The sequence below is a fragment of the Manacus candei genome, unplaced genomic scaffold (genome assembly GCF_025592945.1).
Source record: "Manacus candei isolate 608988 ecotype Guabito, Panama unplaced genomic scaffold, ASM2559294v1 h1tg000321l, whole genome shotgun sequence".
NCBI lineage: Eukaryota > Metazoa > Chordata > Aves > Passeriformes > Pipridae > Manacus > Manacus candei.
In genome coordinates this window covers 32,308-54,578 of record NW_026138369.1, presented here as the reverse complement: position 1 = coordinate 54,578, position 22,271 = coordinate 32,308, and the positions used below count along the sequence as shown (strand labels likewise).

Here is a 22,271-nt window from a genome sequence, read left to right as displayed (position 1 = left end):
CCGGGTCCGTCCCATCCCTATCCTGTGTCCTGTCACATCCCTGTCGCATCCCTGTCCCCGGAGCGCTCCCGGGTCTGGTTCTGTCCCGAGTCCTGTCCCATCCCTGTCCCATCCCATCCCTGCCCCGAGTCCTGTCCCAACCCTGTCCCGGGAGACCTCCCGGGTCCAGTTCTGTCCTGAGTCCTGTCCCATCCTTATCCCATCCCATCCTTGTCCCGAGTCCTGTCCCACCCCTGTCCCATCTCATCCCTGTCCCAGGAGTGGTCCGGTCACATCCCTCTCCCGGGAGCGCTCCTGGGTCCGGTTCTGTCCCATCCCTGTCCCGTATCCCGTGTCCTGTCCCATCCCTGCCCATCCCTGTCCCGTGTCCCATCCTGTCCCATCTCGGTCCATCCCTGTCCCGTAACCCGTGTCCTGTCCTATCCCCTCCCTGCCCATCCCTGTCCCGTGTCCCGTCCGGTTCCATCCCTGCCCATCCCTGTCCCGTGTCCGGTCCTGTCCCATCCCTGCTCATCCCTGTCCCTCGTCCCGCCCAGTCCTGTCCCATCCCTGTCCCGTGTCCCATCCTGTCCTATCCCTGTCCCGTGTCCCTTGTCCTGTCCCATCCCTGTCCCGTGTCCCATCCTGTCCTATCCCTGTCCCGTGTCCCTTGTCCTGTCCCATCCCTGCTCATCCCTGTCCCGTGTCCCATCCTGTCCCGTTCCTGCCCATCCCTGTCCCGTAACCCGTGTCCTGTCCTATCCCCTCCCTGCTCATCCCTGTCCTGTGTCCCGTCCGGTCCCATCCCTGCCCATCCCTCTCCTGTGTCCGGTCCTGTCCCATCCCTGCTCATCCCTGTCCCTCGTCCCACCCAGTCCTGTCCCATCCCTGTCCCGTGTTCCATCCCTGCCCATCCCGTGTCCCGTGCGGTCCTGCTCCAGTCCCATGTCCCATTCCCGTCCCGTGTCCCATTCCCGTCCCGTGTCCCATTCCCGTCCCGTGTCCCATTCCCGTCCCGTGTCCCATTCCCGTCCCGTGTCCCATTCCCGTCCCGTCTCCCATTCCCGTCCCGTGTCCCATTCCCGTCCCGTGTCCCATTCCTGTCCCGTGTCCCATTCCTGTCCCGTGTTCCATTCCTGTCCCGTCTCCCATTCCCGTCCCGTGTCCCATTCCCCTCCCGTGTCCCATCCCTGTCCCGTGTCCCATTCCCGTCCCGTGTCCCATCCCTGTCCCGTCTCCCATTCCCGTCCCGTCTCCCATTCCCGTCCCGTGTCCCATTCCCGTCCCGTGTCCCATTCCCGTCCCGTGTCCCATTCCTGTCCCGTGTCCCATTCCCGTCCCGTGTCCCATTGCCGTCCCGTGTCCCATCCCTGTCCCGTCTCCCATTGCCGTCCCGTGTCCCATTCCCGTCCCGTCTCCCATTCCCGTCCCGTGTCCCATTCCCGTCCCGTGTCCCATTCCCGTCCCCTCCCGGCGCTACCGGCACCGCAGCCACCGCTGAGCGCTGTTTAATGACGGAACGACAAACGGACATTCCCAACTTAAATTCCAAGCACAGGAAACCTCCAGCTCTCCCCGCCAGGAGAAAGGCTTCACTCCCATTCCCTCCCATTCCCGGGAAATCAGCGCCTTTTCCTTGGAAAGGGAACTGGCACCGCCTCCAACTCCTGCAATTAACCGTGTAAGTCCTTCCAGTAATTAATTAACCGCTTAAGCACTTCCGGGTTCTCCCAACACAAGCGCTGGAAGAGACGCTGCACTTTGGAATTGCACATGGATATAGGGCAGGAGAAATCCCTGCATTCCGGCAGGGAATCTGGAGTTAAAGGCGGCAGAAATTCCTGCATTTCCTGGCAGGGAATCTGGAGTTAAAGGTGGCAGAAATTCCTGCATTTTCTGGCAGGGAATTTGGAATTAAAGGCAGCAGAAATTCCTGGATTCTGGCAGGGAATCGGGAATTAAAGACAGCAGAAATTCCTGCATTCCAACAGGGAATCTGGAGTTAAAGGCAGCAGAAATTCCTGCATTCCAACAGGGAATTTGGAATTAAAGGCAGCAGAAATTCCTGGATTCTGGTATGGAATTTGGAATTAAAGGCAGCAGAAATTCCTGCATTCTGGCAGGGAATTTGGAATTAAACTCATGGAGAAGGCTGTTTTTCCACCGAGTGTGGTGCCTTCAGTCTGGAAGAAACACAAACAACTCATCAAACCCTCCAAGTGTCCCTGCAGGAAAAGCAAACACGGGAACAGCCAGAAAGCTCCAGGAATCACCTCCAGGACTGGGGGCAGGAAAAGTTCCAAAGGCTCCGTGGGAACGAGCTTTGCTCCAGCACCATCAGGACCTGGATATGCCTGGAGCCAACCCCAAAATCCCTTCTGGGGGTGTTCTAGTCCCACCTGCCGGGCCCTGAATTCCCCAGCTGGGCTTCCTGGCCTTTCCTTCCCTAAAAACACGCTGGGAGCTGCCGAGGGAGCAGAAGGGATCCGGGGAACCAACAGGAACGAGCGCGAGGGAGGGGAGCGGAGGAGAATTCCGAGGGGCTGGGCAGCTAAAAGCGCTCCTTGGGCTCGCTGAGCTTCCTCCTCTTGGGCAGCACGTCCTGGCTGGAGGAGAGCTCGGCCTGGTGCACCTGGAGGGAGAACCCAGCGGGAATTAGGAGCGGGAATGACGGGGAGCCGAGCGGGGGGACCGGGAACGGCCCAGCCGGAGTGGGACAGAGCCAGGGAACAGGGGGGGGGACTGAGGGACAGCTGGGGAAGGGGCTCTGGGAGAAGGGAGGGATGGAAGGAGGGCTGGGATGGGTCCTGTTGGGATGTGTCTCTATTGGGATGTGTCCTGTTGGGATGTGTCCTGTTGGGATGTGTCCTGTTGGGATGTGTCCTGTTGGGATGTGTCTCTATTGGGATGTGTCCTGTTGGGATGTGTCTCTATTGGGATGTGTCCTGTTGGGATGTGTCCTGTTGGGATGTGTCTCTATTGGGATGTGTCTCTATTGGGATGTGTCTCTATTGGGATGTGTCTCTGTTGGGATGTGTCTCTATTGGGATGTGTCCTGTTGGGATGTGTCTCTCTTGGGATGTGTCTGTTGGGATGTGTCTCTATTGGGATGTGTCTTGTTGGGATGTGTCTCTATTGGGATGTGTCCTGTTGGGATGTGTCCCTGTTGGGATGTGTCCTGTTGGGATGTGTCCCTGTTGGGATGTGTCTCTATTGGGATGTGTCTCTGTTGGGATGTGTCTCTGTTGGGATGTGTCCCTGTTGGGATGTGTCTCTATTGGGATGTGTCCTGTTGGGATGTGTCTCTATTGGGATGTGTCCCTGTTGGGATGTGTCCTGTTGGGATGTGTCCTGTTGGGATGTGTCCCTGTTGGGATGTGTCTCTATTGGGATGTGTCTCTATTGGGATGTGTCTCTATTGGGATGTGTCTCTGTTGGGATGTGTCCCTGTTGGGATGTGTCTCTATTGGGATGTGTCCTGTTGGGATGTGTCTCTATTGGGATGTGTCTCTATTGGGATGTGTCTCTATTGGGATGTGTCCTGTTGGGATGTGTCCTGTTGGGATGTGTCTCTATTGGGATGTGTCCTGTTGGGATGTGTCTCTATTGGGATGTGTCTCTATTGGGATGTGTCTCTATTGGGATGTGTCCTGTTGGGATGTGTCCTGTTGGGATGTGTCCCTGTTGGGATGTGTCCTGTTGGGATGAGTCCTGTTGGGATGTGTCCTGTTGGGATGTGTCTCTATTGGGATGTGTCCTGTTGGGATGTGTCCTGCTGGGATGTGTCCTGTTGGGATGTGTCCTGTTGGGATGTGTCTCTGTTGGGATGTGTCTCTATTGGGATGTGTCCCTGTTGGGATGTGTCTCTATTGGGATGTGTCCTGTTGGGATGTGTCTCTATTGGGATGTGTCTCTATTGGGATGTGTCCTGTTGGGATGTGTCTCTATTGGGATGTGTCCTGTTGGGATGTGTCCTGTTGGGATGTGTCCCTGTTGGGATGTGTCCTGTTGGGATGAGTCCTGTTGGGATGTGTCCTGTTGGGATGTGTCTCTATTGGGATGTGTCCTGCTGGGATGTGTCTGTTGGGATGTGTCTCTATTGGGATGTGTCCTGTTGGGATGTGTCTCTATTGGGATGTGTCTCTATTGGGATGTGTCCTGTTGGGATGTGTCTCTATTGGGATGTGTCTCTGTTGGGATGTGTCCCTGTTGGGATGTGTCCTGTTGGGATGAGTCCTGTTGGGATGTGTCCTGTTGGGATGTGTCTCTATTGGGATGTGTCCTGTTGGGATGTGTCCTGCTGGGATGTGTCCTGTTGGGATGTGTCCTGTTGGGATGTGTCTCTATTGGGATGTGTCTCTATTGGGATGTGTCTCTATTGGGATGTGTCCCTGTTGGGATGTGTCCTGTTGGGATGTGTCTCTATTGGGATGTGTCTCTATTGGGATGTGTCTCTATTGGGATGTGTCCCTGTTGGGATGTGTCCTGTTGGGATGTGTCCTGCTGGGATGTGTCCTGTTGGGATGTGTCCTGTTGGGATGTGTCCCTCAGGAACTGCAGTGTGGGACAAAGGGGAATGGGCTCAGACTGAAAGAGGGGGAAGTTTGGTTGGATAGATGGAGAAATCCTTCCCTGTGGGGGATCCCTGGCACAGGTTATTCCATGGATTCCCCATCCCTGGAAGTTTCCCAGGCCAGGCTGGAGCAACCTGGGACAGTGGAAGGTGTCCCTGCCCCTGGCAGGGGTGGGATTGGATGAGCTCTAAGGCTCCTTCCAACCCAAACCAAATAGGAAGAACTAAAGAAAAACAACGTGGTACTTACAAGGCAGCTCTGGAATATCTTCCCACTCCTGGTCCTGCTCTCTGACACAACCAGCTCAGACGTTTTTTGGGCCAAATGATCCACCTGAAATCAGAGAATAAAGTTTCCTGCCCGTTAAATGAAGTTTTCTGGGTCCAATCAAGCTGTTAAGTGTTTAACAACACTCCAGGGAACACTTCAAGAGCTTCCTGAGACCTGAAAATGAAGTTTTTGCTGTGACAGCAACAAAAAAAATGCACATTTAGAGAGCAGAGGATGTAAAAAGGAATTTTGTTGCTGGAAATGGTGAGCAGATTAATCACCATTGAAGGAGGAAAAGAAGCTTCACAAAAGCCCCCCAAAAGTTGGAGACAAGAAAGCAGAAGTTTTCCTACCTGAGGGTTAGAAACATTTGGAGTTTGGATCCCTCCAGCTTCCTCTCCACAGGTGGAGCTTGTTTCTAAAAGAAGGAAAGAGCTGAGGAGTCAAATAAATTTAATCTCAAATTCAGCCATTTCCTGTCCTAAACTCCAGCAAATATTAAATTTAAATTCAGCCATTTCTTGTCTCAAACTCCAGCAAGGATTAAATTTAATCTGAAATTCAACCATTTCCTATCCCAAACTCCAGCAAATATTAAATTTAATCTCAAATTCAGCCATTTCCTTCCAGCCACGGGCACCCAGAGGTGCTCCTGCCAAGTTTCCACCCGGGATCTGTTGGAAAACAGCCCATCCCAGACGTTTTTGTTGCTGTTTCTAATTCCTGCTGCCCCTTTTTTCCCCCCTTAGGATCTAGATAAAAGCCTGGAATGGTTAAGGAAGGCTGTGCATCAGCTGTGGAAACAACACAAGGATTTCAGGCTTTCCCTGGGCCTCACAGTCCCCAAAAATAAAACATTTACCAGCTCCCTCAGACAAAAAGCTGCATTTTGGGATAGTTTGGGAAATTTGATGGCTTTCTAAAAGCAGCTGGATGTGGTTGTTCCAGTTGTGCAAGATAACAATCCTGACCTCCACGTGCTGTTTGCTCCCCACTTCCATGGTTATTTGGGAACAGCGTGGAAATGGGAGCTGCTTTGGCAAAGCTGCACCAAAAAAACCCCCAAACCCCAAAGCCAACATTTGAAATCCTTTCTGCAAAGGGGTTCCAGGGTTATTGGGGTGTCTCTGCACAGTGCCTCCAGGAGGAGCAGATCAACCAGCAGAAATTCCCTCTCCAGGGGGGAAGAAAATAAGGGAGGTTTGAAGGGAGACAACTGAGGGGTTTGTCCCAGGAAAAAGGCAACTCAGAGACTTGAAAAATCCCCTGAATGTTACCTTGAGCTTCTGAAACATCCTGGTGGTTCTCATCCCCCACTTTGGTGGCCGGGGCAGGATCCTCCTGGATGAGGAAACGGGGCTGTCAGGGCAGGCACAGAAGGAAGGGGGTTTCTCCTCAGACTTGTTGGAAGGGTTTGGGGTGGAACAAAGTGCAGGGAAATAACGGGTTGGGATGGGGAGGGAGAGGATTCAGCCACCCCTCTGCTGCTCAGCACCTCGTGAGCAGTGACAGGCTGCAAAGTGGAGCAGGAAAAACAAGGCAAAACCGTCCTGAATTATTTATAAACATCATCCTGCTTAAACACACCTGGAAACAGAGGGGTTTGTTAATACTCTGGTGAAACAATAACAGCTTTTTTTCTAGATGCTACAGCACAAAAAACCTCAACAAGCTCCCCAAAAAACTCCGTGCTCTTACATTCGTGTCCTGGACCTCTCCTCCTGGCTGGAGGGACTCCTCCCTCTCCCCCTGCCCCAGGATGTCTCTGCCCACGTGCTCCATGCGCTGTTTCTCGGTGGTGATCTTGAGTTTGAGCAGGTGGAAGGGGGTGGGCACCTCCCCCACGTTGAGGTGGGTGGGCTCCTCGTTGAACAGCAGCCCCTCACACTTGGCCTCCCTGAAGCCCGGGGGTTGGTAATCGGGGGGTGTCACTGCAGGGGGGAGGGCAGGGAAGGGGTCACAATGAAACACAGCCTTGGAAAGGTGACAGGAAAACTCTGCACTCCTTTAAATATAAGAAAAAAATGTGTGTGTGGGGAGGGGAATAATCAATATTGAGCTTGGGGTAAGTGAAGCTCTTTTCTCTCCACTGAGCAGGCGAAGCTGTTTGAGAGAGGTTGGAGACATAAAACAGAGAGATATAAAATGATAGGGAAAAAAACACTTTGAAAGCAGGGCCAGAGGTTTGGAGAGTCACCAAACCAGAACTGGGCTGGCAAAGTGTGGGACAGCCAAATGCACCCCTGGGAGCACCCCAAGATCTCTGCTCTGAGGAAGGGGAGCCAGGATTGTGCTCCTGGGGTGAGATCACCCCCCTTCCCCTCGGGGCTTGGGTGGGAAAAAGAGAAAGAACATCATTTCCCAGGTGGCAGGGAATGGGAATTTCCCACTATTCCCGTGGGTTCTGGGGGAGCAGGGAAGGGGGCAGGGTACCCTCGTCGTAGTAGAGCAGCTTCATGGTGAGGCAGACGTCGCTGGGCAGCGGGCTCAGGTTCTGCATCAGCACGAAGATCTTGCGGATGAGCAGGATGCTGGCCTTCCTCGTGTCCAAACATGGGATGGGAGAGCCACAGGGATCCCTGCTGGGACACAAACTCATGTTAGATGTCATGGATGAGCAGGATGCTGGCCTTCCTCGTGTCCAAACACGGGATGGGAGAGCCATAGGGATCCCTGCTGGGACACAAACTCATGTTAGAGCTCATGGATGAGCAGGATGCTGGCCTGGCCTTCCTCGTGTCCAAACATGGGATGGGAGAGCCACAGGGATCCCTGCTGGGACACAGAGCCATGTTAGAGCTCATGGATGAGCCACAGGGATCCCTGCTGGGACACAGAGCCATGTGAGATCTCATGGATGAGCAGGATGGATCCCTGCTGGAACACAAACTCATGTTAGATGTCATGGATGAGCAGGATGCTGGCCTTCCTGGTGTCCAAACATGGGATGGGAGAGCCACAGGGATCCCTGCTGGGACACAGAGTCATGTGAGAGCTCATGGATGAGCAGGATGGATCCCTGCTGGAACACAAACTCATGTTAGATGTCATGGATGAGCAGGATGCTGGCCTTCCTCGTGTCCAAACATGGGATGGGAGAGCCACAGGGATCCCTGCTGGGACACAGAGTCATGTGAGAGCTCATGGATGAGCAGGATGGATCCCTGCTGGGACACAGAGCCATGTTAGAGCTCATGGATGAGCAGGATGGATCCCTGCTGGGACACAAACTCATGTTAGAGCTCATGGATGAGCAGGATGCTGGAATTCCTGGTGTCCAAACATGGGATGGGAGAGCCACAGGGATCCCTGCTGGGACACAAACTCATGTTAGAGCTCATGGATCAGCAGGATGCTGGAATTCCTGGTGTCTGCACATGGGGATCCCTGCTGGAACACACAGAGCCATGTTAGAGCTCATGGATGAGCAGGATGGATCCCTGCTGGGACACACAGAGCCATGTCAGATGTCATGGATGAGCAGGATGGATCCCTGCTGGGACACAAACTCATGTCAGATGTCATGGATGAGCAGGATGGATCCCTGCTGGGACACACAGAGCCATGTCAGGCTGGGGTGCACTGTGAGGTGACTCCAGTGTGGAGAGATCCAGCTGTTAAAGAGGGAATGGGAGGGGAGAGAGAAAAGAGAGAGAAGGAAGAGAGAAGAAGGAGAGAAAGAGAGGAGAAAGAGAAGGAGAGAGAAAGAGAGGACAAAGAGAGAGGGATGGAAAGAGGAGAAAAAGGAAAGGAAAGGAAAGGAAAGGAAAGGAAAGGAAAGGAAAGGAAAGGAAAGGAAAGGAAAGGAAAGGAAAGGAAAGGAAAGGAAAGGAAAGGAAAGGAAAGGAAAGGAAAGGAAAGGAAAGGAAAGGAAAGGAAAGGAAAGGAAAGGAAAGGAAAGGAAAGGAAAGGAAGGAAAAGAAGGGGAAAAGAAGAAGGAAAAGAAGAAGAAAAAGAAGAAGAAAAAGAAGGAAAGAAGGAATAAAGGAGGAAAAGAGGAGGAAAGGAGGAGGAAAGGAGGAGGAAAGGAGAAGGAAAAGAAGAAGGAAAAGAAGGAAAAGAAGAAGGAAAAGAAGGAAAGAAGGAATAAAGAAGGAATAAAGAAGGAGGAAAGAAGGAGGGAAAGAAAGAGAAAGAAAAAGAAAGAGAGAAAAGTAACTGTGGTACTGAGTTTCACCCTCCACACGTGGAATATCTCCCAGAACCTGGTCAGAGACATCAGGTGTCAGCTCAGCCTGACCAGGGGGACATTAAAATCACCAGCAGCAATCAGACAGAAGGGTCCCTTGCCTTTTAATAAGCCTGAGCCAGCTGAAATAACAAAAATCAGCCTCACCATCCAGACTTCAAACAGCAAACAGGGAAAATGCCGAGTTTTGCCCCCCAGAGGGGGCTGGGAAAGCAGGCAGGAAATCCCCGGGGCCGTACCTGCCGAAATCCAGGAGCGGCCCGTGGTGGGTGTACTTGAACTTGAAGTGGTAACACTCGGTGACCGTCTGCAAACAAAGGCACAGGTTGTTACACCCCCTGAGCTGTGGTTGTTATACTCTCAGAGCACAGAGGTTGTTACACCCTCAGAGCACAGAGGTTGTTACACCCTCACACAGAGGTTGTTACACCCTCAGAGCTGTGGTTGTTACACCCCCTGAGCTGTGGTTGTTACACCCTCACACAGAGGTTGTTACACCCTCAGAGCTGTGGTTGTTACACCCCCAGAGCACAGTGGTTGTTACACCCTCACACAGAGGTTGTTACACCCTCACACAGAGGTTGTTACACCCTCAGAGCACAGTGGTTGTTACACCCTCAGAGCACAGTGGTTGTTACACCCTCACACAGAGGTTGTTACACCCTCAGAGCTGTGGTTGTTACACCCTCACACAGAGGTTGTTACACCCTCACACAGTGGTTGTTACACCCTCAGAGCACAGAGGTTGTTACACCCTCACACAGAGGTTGTTACACCCTCACACAGAGGTTGTTACACCCTCACACAGTGGTTGTTACACCCTCAGAGCACAGAGGTTGTTACACCCTCACACAGAGGTTGTTACACCCTCACACAGAGGTTGTTACACCCTCACACAGTGGTTGTTACACCCCCACACAGTGGTTGTTACACCCTCAGAGCACAGAGGTTGTTACACCCTCAGAGCTGTGGTTGTTACACCCCCTGAGCTGTGGTTGTTACACCCTCAGAGCACAGGGGTTGTTACACCCTCAGAGCTGTGGTTGTTACACCCTCAGAGCACAGAGATTGTTACACCCTCACACAGAGGTTGTTACACCCCCAGAGCACAGAGGCTGTTACACCCTCAGAGCTGTGGTTGTTACACCCCCAGAGCACAGTGGTTGTTACACCCTCACACAGAGGTTGTTACACCCTCACACAGAGGTTGTTACACCCTCAGAGCACAGTGGTTGTTACACCCTCAGAGCACAGTGGTTGTTACACCCTCACACAGAGGTTGTTACACCCTCAGAGCTGTGGTTGTTACACCCTCACACAGAGGTTGTTACACCCTCACACAGTGGTTGTTACACCCTCAGAGCACAGAGGTTGTTACACCCTCACACAGAGGTTGTTACACCCTCACACAGAGGTTGTTACACCCTCACACAGTGGTTGTTACACCCCCACACAGTGGTTGTTACACCCTCAGAGCACAGAGGTTGTTACACCCTCAGAGCTGTGGTTGTTACACCCCCTGAGCTGTGGTTGTTACACCCTCAGAGCACAGGGGTTGTTACACCCTCAGAGCTGTGGTTGTTACACCCTCAGAGCACAGAGATTGTTACACCCTCACACAGAGGTTGTTACACCCCCAGAGCACAGAGGCTGTTACACCCTCAGAGCTGTGGTTGTTACACCCTCAGAGCACAGAGGTTGTTACACCCTCAGAGCACAGCCCTGCTGCTAATCTAGATATAGATGGTAAATACATCCATGTCTGTAGAATAAAACCCAATCAAAATGATGATTCTTTTCCAGGCATTGCCCTGATAAAATACCCTGAAATATCAGCTGGAGTTTTTACCTGAAATATTCTGATTTTTGGTTGCCCTGGGGACGTTCCACACCCGGAGCAGATGTGCTGACACCCGGGGGGGGGGTTGTGTTCTCCACAGAAATTCCAGGGATTCCTCAGGCAGAGGTAGGACTCTGCAGTGGCACTTGTTCCACCAAGTGGCTTCTTGTGCCAACCTGACCCTCAACCCTCAGGGGCAATTCCAGACCCGGCAGCTCCCACTGGCTCCAGGGATTTGGAGACTTCTGACATTTCAGTTGGATGTTTTAATGTGCCCTTTTTTTTTTAAGGATGTGGGAAACCATTAAAATCGACCAAAAGGGTGGGTGGGGGGGAAAAGGGAGTTGGGAAATGGGAATTTCTGCTCTGGGACAAAAACATCAACTTTAATGTGATCCTTCTCAAACAAGTCTGAATTATTTAATTATTGTTTAATAAATAAATATATTTGTATAGGTAATATTTATTTAATATCTATTTTAATTATTTAAATACTTATTTAAGATTATATATTAAATTAATATTATATTATATATTTATTTATATATTAAATAAACATATATTTAATATTATATGTTAAATATATAAAATATATTATAATATATATTATTTTTAATATCTATTATAATATTTTATATAATAGATAAAAAGTCTATATTAAATGCTTAATTAATTAAATATAATTTAAATAAATATTTATTAATTTAATATAATTTTTATTATCTACAATTTATTACTTATTATTTAACTATTATTTAATTATTATTTAATATTTAATACACAATTTTTCTATTATATATTTTATTTAATTATTATTATTTCATTATTCAATATAATTATTTAATTTAATTATTTTATCTATTTATTATTTAATATATAAATTTATTTATTATTTAATTATAATTTTTATTTAGTTTATTTAATTTGATTTAATTCTATAAATATGTATATTTTAACATATAAATATATATTTATTTACTATATTATTATACTATTTATTAATTTAATTTATTTATTTAATATATAAATGGTATAATTTAATTATTTAATATATAAATATATATTATTCAATATATAAACATATATGTATTAATATATTATAAAATTATTCATATATTTAATACGTAAATTTATTTATTATTTAATTATAATTTTTATTTAGTTTATTTAATTTTATTTAATTGTATAAATATATATTTTAATATATAAATATAGATTTATTCACTATATTATTACATTCTTTATTAATTTAATTTATTTATTTAATATATAAATGATATAGTTTAATTATTTAATATATAAATATATATTATTCAATATATAAATATATATGTATTCAATATATTATTATATTATTCATTTATTTTATTTATTTATTTATTTATTATTTAATTATAATTTTTATTTAGTTTATTTAATTTTATTTAATTGTATAAATATATATTTTATATATAAATATATATTTATTTACTATATTATTATACTATTTATTAATTTAATTAATTTATTTAATAGATGAATGATATAATTTAATTATTTAATAGATAAATGGTATAATTTAATTATTCAATATATAAATATATATGCATTCAATATATTATTATATTATTCATTTATTTAATTTATTTATTTAATAGATAAATGATATAATTTAATTATTTAATATATAAATATATATTATTCAATATATAAATATATATGTATTCAATATGTTATTATATTATTAATTTATTTAATTTATTTATTTAATATATGAATGATATAATTTAATTATTTAATATATAAATATATATTATTCAATATATAAATATATATGTATTCAATATGTTATTATATTATTAATTTATTTAATTTATTTATTTAATATATAAATTATATGGTTTAATTATTTAATATATAAATATATATTATTCAACATATAAATATATATGTATTCAATATATTATTATATTATTCATTTATTTAATTTATTTATTTAATATATAAATTATATCATTTAATTATTTAATAAATATACATTATTTATTATATAAATATATTTCTTTACTATATTATTATATTATTATGTTAAATATGTTAAATACCCCTGCTTTACACCCACTTTACTCCATCCATCCCATCATTAGTCCCCCGATCACACATCCCAGCTGCTTTACCTGAGGATCCTCTGGCTGGGTGTAGACCTGCAGTTTGGAAGGGAAGAGAGGAATCAGAACAAGAACTCTTAAATAAAAATTCAGGGTAAGGACCTTAAAAAGGTGCCCTTTGCTGTCAGGGATACTCACTGCGAGCACGATCTGCCTGAGCTGTGAGACACGAACAGAGAGAGACAGAGATTAGATGGGTTAGAGCCCCTTTCTCCTCACAGAAAAACTTCCTCCTCTTCTGTTTAAGAGGGGACCCCAAACACCCACAAATCCCTGACCTTCTGTTTCCCAGGAATTTTATCCTGGAATTCCCGTGCCTCCCACACTGCCCAGAGTCCTGGCAACAGATGGGCTTAACTCAACCTTCCCCACCCTTGAAAGGAGACTGCAAGACTCACGTATTTCTTCTGCAAGGCATCGTAGCACCCCAGCATCCTGCAAACAGCAAACAAGTCACTCATTTCCATTTGCTTCTGGCTGAAACAGCAGCAAAAAGTGCAATTCTTGTGTTTCCTTCTTGTGTTAGGGCAAAAAATGGCATTTATGGCGTTATTCTGCCTTCTTTGTTAGCAGGGCTACAAGCAAGGACCACCTTTGTAGGGTCAAATCTTCCCAACCAAATCTTCCCTTGGGAGAATAATTAAAAATCTAATCTGTCAGTGATTAATTTATCAGTGAAAACATGTTGCAGTACTTCAAACAGCTTCTAACGTGTGTTCATTAATCAGGTGAGCAACTCAGCTCAGTGGAAGGTGTCCCTTCCCAGGGGTGGGAATGGGATGAGCTTGAAGGTCCCTTCCAACCCGAAGCATTCCGTGATTCCATCAGAAACCAGGAGCTCAGCCAAACCTCTCTGGAGCACAGAGGAGTTCAGTTATTGCCCTTTGCCATTTGCCTTTTCTGGAACAGCCAAGCAAGAGGCAAAGGGGGAGCCCAAACGTACCATTTCACCAGCTGGCTGGAGCCAGGGCAGTTCTTGTCTTCCCTCAGGATTTTGACACAGACATCTCAAAAAAAAAAAACAAAAAAAAAAAGCACATTTACTTAGGGCAAAATGCAATTTAAAAAGTCATGTTCACTCCTTAAAAACACACATCAAAATGAGGCTAAAATTAACATTACTGGTGAGCAGGAGCACAGTTTTAATTGCTAGAGCACCGGCACCAACAAAATTCAGTTTAATGAATTAGTGAAGTTTCCATTGCAGGCATTGAAATGGTTTTAAAATGGCTCTAAAAACGTAGAGAATTTGCAAGTTCTCCTGGAAACAGCCTGTTACCATCCATGTATCTGGTTCCATAGGCACTCTCAGGGAAGATCCCTCTCAGGTACGTGATGCAGGACACGGCCACTGCCAGGAGCCTCTTCACCAGCATCAGGGACTGCTGCTCCGTGGCGATTTTTTTAGGGAATACAACTGCACTCTGGAAAATCAGAGGAAGAAATCAATCAATCAGTTAAGCTGTATCCACAGCACCAAACCTGTCCAATGCCTTAATTTTAACTCAGCTGAGAAGTCTGACTTTCGTGGCTTATGAAGTATATTCCTGACACTTGGTGTCATCGAGTTCTTAGGACACAGCTGGTTTTTACCAACAAAACTCAGATTATTTCTCTATTAAGCATCTTTATTCTTAGTTAAAAGAACCCAATTAGCCCGAAATTTTCAGGTGAAGAACTATCTCCTGGGTGCACCATTTCAGCCAAAATTTCCCCCATTTTTCCCATGAAAGAACAGACTGTGCCCAAAAAACCACAACACAACCGTACCGTGCAATTCCTTTGCTTCTGAGCAGTTGCCATTTTGCAGAGACTCTTCTGCCTGTGAATTAAACACCTGCATTAACACCTGGATGCAGCTTCCACAGGGCATTCCCTGGGTCTCCTGCACAACTCACCAGCTCAAACCCACCTGGAACTGTCAGCAAACAGAGCAGGACAGTCTGTCTGATAACCCCCAGCATCAGATCCTTGATTCCCACAGCAGCACAGGCCTCCCCCGAGGCTGCAGGACGCAGTAATTAGAATATTTATATCTGTATTCCTATGAAATACGAGCTTCCAAAGGAAATGCTCCTCAGTGCTAAGTGGCACCCAGCCCGCTGGGATTTTCAAAGGGCTTTAAGAAAAGGCTCCCCACATTTCAAACACCCCCGGGCTTGGGTCGTTTTATTCTGTGATTTAAATGAGTGCAGGAGAAAGAGAACCCTCAGCACCCCTGAGCCTGACTCTGCACGAGTCTGGGAAATAAAAGGCATCCACACCCCGGGCTGTGGAAAATGTATGTCCCGAGGAAGGGGTTGGCTCTGGGCAGTGCAGGGAACAGAGGTGCCCCTCAGCAAGGAGCCCACAAACTCCCTGAGCACGGCAGGGCTGTGCTCCTCGAGGTTTAAGGAGGCAAATCGAGGAGGAAGGGAAGAGTACGGGGTGGTGAGGGCAAGGGGAGAGTGAGGGGAGGGATGCTGAGGGCAGGGGCTGCTGAGGGCTGAGGGTGAGGGGCTGTGGAGGATGAGGAGCTGAGGGCAGGGGCTGCTGAGGGCAGAGTTTCTGAGGGCAGAGGCTGCTGAGGGCTGAGGGTGAGGAGCTGAGGGTGAAGGGTTGCTGAGGGCAGAGTTTCTCAGGGCATGGGCTGCTGAGGGCTGAGGGTGAGGAGCTGAGGGTGAAGGGTTGCTGAGGGCAGAGTTTCTCAGGGCATGGGCTGCTGAGGGCTGAGGGTGAGGAGCTGTGGGTGAAGGGCTGCTGAGGGGAGAGTTCCTGAGGGCAGGGGCTGCTGAGGGCTGAGGGTGAAGGGCTGTGGAGGATGAGGAGCTGAGGGCAGGGGTTGTGGAGGATGAGGAGCTGAGGGCAGGGGCTGTGGAAGATGAGGAGCTGAGGGTGAAGGGCTGAGGGTGAAGGGCTGCTGAGGGCAGAGTTTCTGAGGGCAGAGGCTGCTGAGGGCTGAGGTTGAGGAGCTGTGGGTGAAGGGCTGCTGAGGGCAGGGACTACTGAGGGCAGGAGGTACTGAGGGCAGGAGGTACTGAGGGCAGGGACTGCTGAGGGCAAGGAGCTGAGGGCAGGGGCTGCTGAGGGCAGGGGCTGCTGAGGGCAGGAGGTGCTGAGGGCAGGAGGTGCTGAGGGCAGGGGCTGCTGAGGGTGAGGAACTGCTGAGGGCAGGGACTGCTGAGGGTGAGGAGGTGCTGAGGGCAGGGACTGCTGAGGGCAGGGGCTGCTGAGGGCAGGAGGTGCTGAGGGCAAGGGGCTGCTGAGGGCAGGGACTGCTGAGGGCAGGGGCTGAGGGCCAGGACCTGAGGGCCAGGGACTGCGGATGGCAAGGACTCCCGACCCGGGCACTGCAGAACCGCCCGCCCTCACCCTCAAGCAGCGCCGAGCGACCTCCCTCAGCCTGTCCCCGCCTCGTCCCTCAGGCGCGGCCAGGCCGCTTTTCCCGCCCTGTCCCTCACGGGGCTCCGGGCGGGGCCGTGCGCAAACCCCGCGGGAGGGGCGGGGGGGGGGGGGTTCCCTCAGCTCCCGCCCGTGAGGGAATCGGGGAATATCCTGAGGGAAGGGAACCACGGGGATCATCCAAATCCAACCCCTGGCCCTGCGCAGACACCCCAACAATCCCACCCCGGCCCTCAGGGCGTTGTCCAAACCCTCCTGGAGCTCTGGCAGCCTTTGGGGCTGTGCCCACTGCCCTGGGGGGCCTGTTCGGTGCCCAACCACCCTTGGGGGAAGGACCTTTTCCTAACATCCCCCTAACCGTGGCAGAGCTCCAGCTGCTCCCTTGGGTCCTGTCACTGCCCTCGTGAGGAAGCTCCAGACCCCCGAGCTCCCCCCTCAGCCTGTTCCACGGGCTCCCGGTTCTGCCTGTTCTCTCCGGGGGTCCCGGGGCAGCAGCGACCCCCTAAATCCGTAAAACCACCAAAGGCAAAGGATGAAAAAGGGCTCGAGTCACTTTTGGGGCAGCAGCTATGTCCTAGTTAGGACAGCTGAGATCAGTTCATCATGGTGGGTGTAACCCAAAACTGTATTCTATAGCCTTCCATGTCATTTCCCAGAAACTAGACTATTGTTGTCAATAGACTATTCGCACCCTCTGCCCATAGAGCATGGTGGGTGTAACCCAAAACTGTATTCTATAGCATTCCATGTCATTTCCCAGAAACTAGACTATTGTTGTCAATAGACTATTCGCACCCTCTACCCATAGAGCCTGACTCCTCAGGCTATAAACTAGGTGTTAAGAGGCCTGTGAGATAGAAGGATGTTTCTGTCCTCACACCCTTTGTGAACTCCCCGCCCTGAGGGGAGTACCAAGCATTCCTGCCTGAACTGGAGGATATATAATCTTGGAGTTTTGGAACATTTTTTCAACCCACTCGTGGGATCCAGAGGACGGCTGCATCTCATCGCTCTCAACCAGACTTAGACCACCACTGGACTGCGATCACCAGTTCTGGCCAGACTGCAGCAGCTCTCCCACCAGCAGGTTCTTCCCCTCTCCCTTTACTTTGGACTCAAACAGGGCCCAAGGAACACCACTTTGTTCAGGCCCCAGGGTACTGGGTTATACATTTGGGTTTTTGTGGGTTGAGACCAATTGTTTGTTTGTATTATTGTACTTACTGTATTATTTTAATAAATTGTTATTCTGACTTATAATCTCTCCTTTGAGTTGGGTTCATTCCCCCTGCTGGTTAACTTTTAAACCAGCACAAGCTAATTGCTAATTGTGGGCACACAGCATTCGATCTTTGCTTTGGAAAGCTGGGGCAAGCTTTTGTCACGTGTAAGGAACAGGTTGCCCAGAGAAGCTGTGGCTGCCCCGGATCCCTGGAGGTGTCCAAGGCCAGGCTGGAGCAGCCTGGAATAGCAGAAGGTGTCCCTGCCCATGGTACGAGGGTGGGACTGGGTGAGTTTTAAGGTCCCTTCCGACCTAAACCAGTCTGGTTTAGGGAATCCTGAGGGGCTCACAAGGATCACAGAGTGCAACCCCTGGCCCTGCACAGACACCCCAACAATCCCACCCCGTCCCTCAGGGCATTATCCCAACGCCCCTGGAGCTCTGGCAGCTTTGGGGCCGTGCCCACTGTCCTGGGGAGCCTGGTCAGTGCCCAAGCACCCTCTGGGGGAAGAACCTTTCCCTGAGATCCAACCTAAACCTCCTCACAGCTCCTAAACCTCCTGAACTGCAGCTCCAGCTGCTGCCTTGGGTCCCGTCCCCGCTCACACAGAGCAGAGGTCGGAGCTGCAGCCCCCGAGGTCTCCCCTCAGCCTCCTCCAGCCGAACAAGCCAAGTGCCCCTCCAGACCCTTCAGGGCTGGATCCTGTCCTGGTTTCAGCTGGGAACCAGTTAATTCCTGCCCAGGAGCTGTTCCAGTGCTATGGTTTGGATTTGGGATGAGAGCAGGGTCGATAACACACGGATGGTTTGGGGTTTGGCTCAGTCGTGTTTGTCCCAAGTCAAGGACTCTTGTTTTTTGTCTCCTGCTCTGCCAGAGCTGGGAGGGAGCAGAGCTGGGGCAGGTGACCTGAACTATCCAAAGGGATATTCCACACCACAGACCACCATTCCCAGGCCACAAACTGGGGGGAGTCACCTGGGAGGGGCCGATCTGGGTTTGGGAGGGGGGGTCTGACATCGGTCAGGGGGTGGTGAGCAATTGCATCGTGCATCAATTAGTTTCTTTCCCCTCTTATTATCATAATTATTATTATTTACCATTATTACTGTATTTTACTCTATTTTCGATAACTAAACTCTTTTGGTCTCAACCTACAAGGTTTACTTTTATTCCCCATCCCAGCAGGGAGGAGGGAGGAGCAGAGAGGGGGTTGAATGAGCTGCTGAGTGGAGCTTAATCTCCAGCTGGGCTTAAAACCACGAAAACCATCCCCGTGGCCCTCCTTTGCATGCTCTCTAGTAGCTTAATATCTTTTTTATATTGTGGTGCCCAAAACTGCCCCCAGAACTGGAGGTGAGGCCACACCAGTGCAGAGCATTTTCCTAAAATGAAGCCTAAACCTGTAACTTCCTTTTGACCCAGCCAAAGTTTGGGAGGAGATGGGCAGTGTCCTCTTCTCACTGGGGTGATTCACAAGCGGGGGGTGTCTGATTTGAAGGCATTTTCATCCCTGTTTGCTAAAAACAAATCATCCACATACTGTTACAAACAAGGTCATTTCATACCCTTTAAATCAACCCCCAAAACTCATTAAAAAAAAATCACAGAATCATAGAATGGTTTGGGCTGGGAGGAGACCTTGAAGACCATGATGATCCAGCCCCCTGCCACGGGCAGGGACACATCCCACCATCCCAGGTTGCTCAAGGATTTATATCCAACCTGGCTTTGAACACTTCCAGGGTTGGGGCATCCACAACCTCCCTGGGCAACCTGTTCCAGGGCTTCACCACCCTCCCAGTAAAGATTTTTTCCTAATATCTTATCTAAATTTTCTCCTGCTATCTAATCCAAACCTACTCTCTTTCAATTTGAACCCACCCCCCCTTGTCCTGTCGCTCCAGACTCTTGTTAATGGTCCCTCTCCATCTTTCCTGGAGGCTCCTTCAGGTCCTGGAAGGCCACAGTTGGGTCACCCCAGAGCCTTCCCTTCTCCAGGCTGAACAATCCCAATTCTCCCAGCCTCAATCCCAGCTCTCTCTCCAGCAAAACCTTGGGGAAGGTGTGTCCAGGTCGGTCTCTGTCTTTTCCAAAGGCAAATAAAAGTTGACTTTCTTCAGCTTCCCCCATGGAGACGGGCTGGGAGAGCTGGGAATGTTCAGGCTGGAGAAGAGAAGGTTGTGTGGAGAGCTCAGGGCACCTTCCAGGGTCTGAAGGGGCTGCAGGGAAGCTGGAGAGGGACTGTCCATCAGGAACTGGGGTGACAGGACAAGGGGAGTGGGTACCAATGGAAAGAGAGGAGGTTTAGATAGGGAAAAACCCTTCCCTGTGAGGGTGGGGAGGGACTGGAAGAGATTTCCTAAGAAGTTGTGGCTGCTCCATCCCTGGAAGTGTCCAAGGCCGGGTTGGGCAGGGCTTGGAGCACCCTGGGACAGTGGGAGGTGTGGTGGACAGTGGGTGGAACTGGGTGGGCTTCAAGGTCCTTCCAACCCAAACCATTCCAGGATTCCCTGTTTTTTTTCCTGAATATCGGGGATTGATTCCAAGGGGATGGAATTGCCACGTTTGTACAGCACAACAGAAGGTTTGTTATTAACAAGCAGTGATGAAAATGCTTTTATATTGGACACTGCACGTTTGTGCCTCGGCCTGGTGTCACAGAAACGCTGAAAAATAAAACTCTAACGCTGTAATTTCAATATTAAAAAGAGGAATTCTTTATTTCGGTGCAACAGCCCCCCCAGCTATCTCACATATTCATTTATATCTATGTAACTAACACAGAACTAATACATATTCATCCCTTTTCCCAAACCCCACATTGCTAAATATTGCCCTGAATTATTTTCCATATTCAAATCACTTCTCAGAGCTCATTCACATCAGACTAGGGGGCTTTTGAGGGTCTCTGGGGGTCATTTGGGGAACATCCCATTCCTCAAATTATCTTTTTATGGTCATGAGCCTCCTAAAACCAGTTTCTTGTCCCTGAATGGATCCCAGCTGTGTGCTCTGGACAAGATAAACCTCCTTATCAGGCCCCCAGTCTTTATTTTCAAGGCTCAGATGTCCCCTTTGCACACATTTACCACTGATAGGGGTGAAAAGAGCCCTGTCTGGGAAAGATGAAGGTGTTCCCAAATACTCCCAAATTGTTGGGATAAACAAAACTCTCTAACACTGTTTTATTTCTTTTTTAGAAAGCAAAGCATGACTTTATTTGTGGCCAGAGATGTTTGTGACACTCACAGAGCCCAGCCCATGCAGGCCTTGAGATATAATTTTTCTACCTATTTACACATTTTCAGCGAACGAAGAAATTAATGTTCACTGGTTCTTAATCACAGAATTCCTTTAATTAGTTAGTATTCCACCTCCTCCTGGCCATTAATTGGTGACAACTGCCCTTTTCTGATAATTAGTTCACATCTTTAGTCTTCATAGCTTTTTCTCTCAGAAGGGACTTCCCACGGCACGCGTTGAGTCTTCGTTGGCCTCCTCCTTTCTCTGCTGATTTCTGCCCAAAGTCCTTCCCAAATCCGGGTTCCAGATGTCCAGGTTCAACCACACACCTTCCCAAATCCGGGTTCCAGATGTCCAGGTTCAACCACACACCTTCCCAAATCCGGGTTCCAGATATCCAGGTTCAACCACACACCTTCCCAAATCCGGGTTCCAGATGTCCAGGTTCAACCACACACCCTCCTCTCCCTCATCTCCGTTCCTCGAAGCAGACCAAGGTTCATTTTTAACCAAACTCCCAGCTTTTAGTGCTTTTCCCAAGCTGGTTTCCCACAGGAGGAGCTTGCGACAACCTTTTGCTAAAAAAAAAGGGATTTAAGGCCCAACACGGCATCTCTGAGTAATTCAAATAACTAATCAGCAGGTTAATTAAAGCTGTTAGGAATTCCCAAGACTCAGCACCATTTGGTGCAGTTAAAGAGGGAACACCGGGCATCTCCACCCAAACTTCAGCTGGGGCAAAAGGAAGGGAAGGATTCCCAAAAGTTTTGGGAAAATGGCCATGGATAATAGATCTGGGAATAACAGAGAGGGAGCTGGGACTGGGTGATGTTTAAGGAACATTCCAACCCCTTTGCTGCCCACAAAAATTGGATTTTTTTTTCCCACTTTAAGCCAATAGTTATGACTCAAGAGAGACGTGGATTATTATTAGTTATTAACGATTATTTATTTATTATCGCTAATTTATTTATTGTTGATTATTCATTTTGTGAGTTGGCTTTGGTGGGATTCCACAAACCCAGCACCCCAAGCATCAAAACTTTTCATATTTCTACATTTTAGCAAACACAGGAATTAGTGTTCCCTGGCTTTGTGATTCCGTGAGTCCGTGAGTCCGTGATTCCATGATCCCATGATTCCATGATCCCATGATTCCATGACTCTGTAATTTTATGATTCTGTGATTCTATGATTCCATGATGTAATGATTTTGTGATTCTATAATTCCATGATCCTGTGATTCCATTATTGTGTGATTCCATGATTCCATGATTCCGTGGTTCCATGATTCCATGAATCTGATTCCACGATTCTGTGATTCCGTGATTCTATTTTTCCATGACTCTGTAATTCCATGACTCTGTGATTCCATGAACCTGTGATTCCGTGATTCTGTGTTCCATGATTCCATGATTGGGTGAT

At 48.1% G+C, this 22,271-nt stretch overlaps 1 protein-coding gene across 4 annotated transcripts; it reads right to left on the bottom strand.

Moving 5' to 3' along the window:
• Positions 1-2,485: 2,485 nt before the first annotated feature.
• On the bottom strand, positions 2,486-16,933 carry HORMAD1 (HORMA domain containing 1). 4 transcript variants are annotated; one of them, XM_051775640.1, is made up of 15 exons: positions 16,351-16,932; positions 14,898-15,004; positions 14,770-14,821; positions 14,279-14,423; positions 13,943-14,006; positions 13,398-13,434; positions 13,138-13,158; positions 13,009-13,035; positions 9,252-9,319; positions 7,257-7,402; positions 6,522-6,754; positions 6,101-6,164; positions 5,177-5,241; positions 4,803-4,886; positions 2,486-2,611 (listed from the first exon to the last, which is right to left on the bottom strand). In XM_051775640.1, exons 3-15 carry the CDS (start codon positions 14,800-14,802, stop codon positions 2,531-2,533), a joined length of 1,068 nt encoding a protein of 355 aa, XP_051631600.1. In that variant the 5' UTR covers positions 14,803-14,821; positions 14,898-15,004; positions 16,351-16,932; the 3' UTR covers positions 2,486-2,530. The 4 variants fall into 4 exon arrangements, with proteins under 4 accessions (XP_051631600.1, XP_051631601.1, XP_051631602.1 ...); XM_051775641.1 differs by having other exon boundaries at positions 14,912-15,004; XM_051775642.1 differs by lacking the exon at positions 14,898-15,004 and having other exon boundaries at positions 16,284-16,933.
• Between the last annotated feature and the right edge of the window lie 5,338 nt (positions 16,934-22,271).

Excerpts from the sequence above, each read along its gene's own strand:
- HORMAD1 (XM_051775642.1), bottom strand. The coding sequence starts at position 14,802 with ATGGCAACTGCTCAGAAGCAAAGGAATTGCACG. Across the intron at positions 13,159-13,397 it reads ATGCCTTGCAGAAGAAATAC|CTCAGGCAGATCGTGCTCGC; the intron begins GTGAGTCTTGCA and ends CGTGTCTCACAG. Across the intron at positions 4,887-5,176 it reads CAAATGTTTCTAACCCTCAG|GTGGATCATTTGGCCCAAAA; the intron begins GTAGGAAAACTT and ends CTCTGATTTCAG.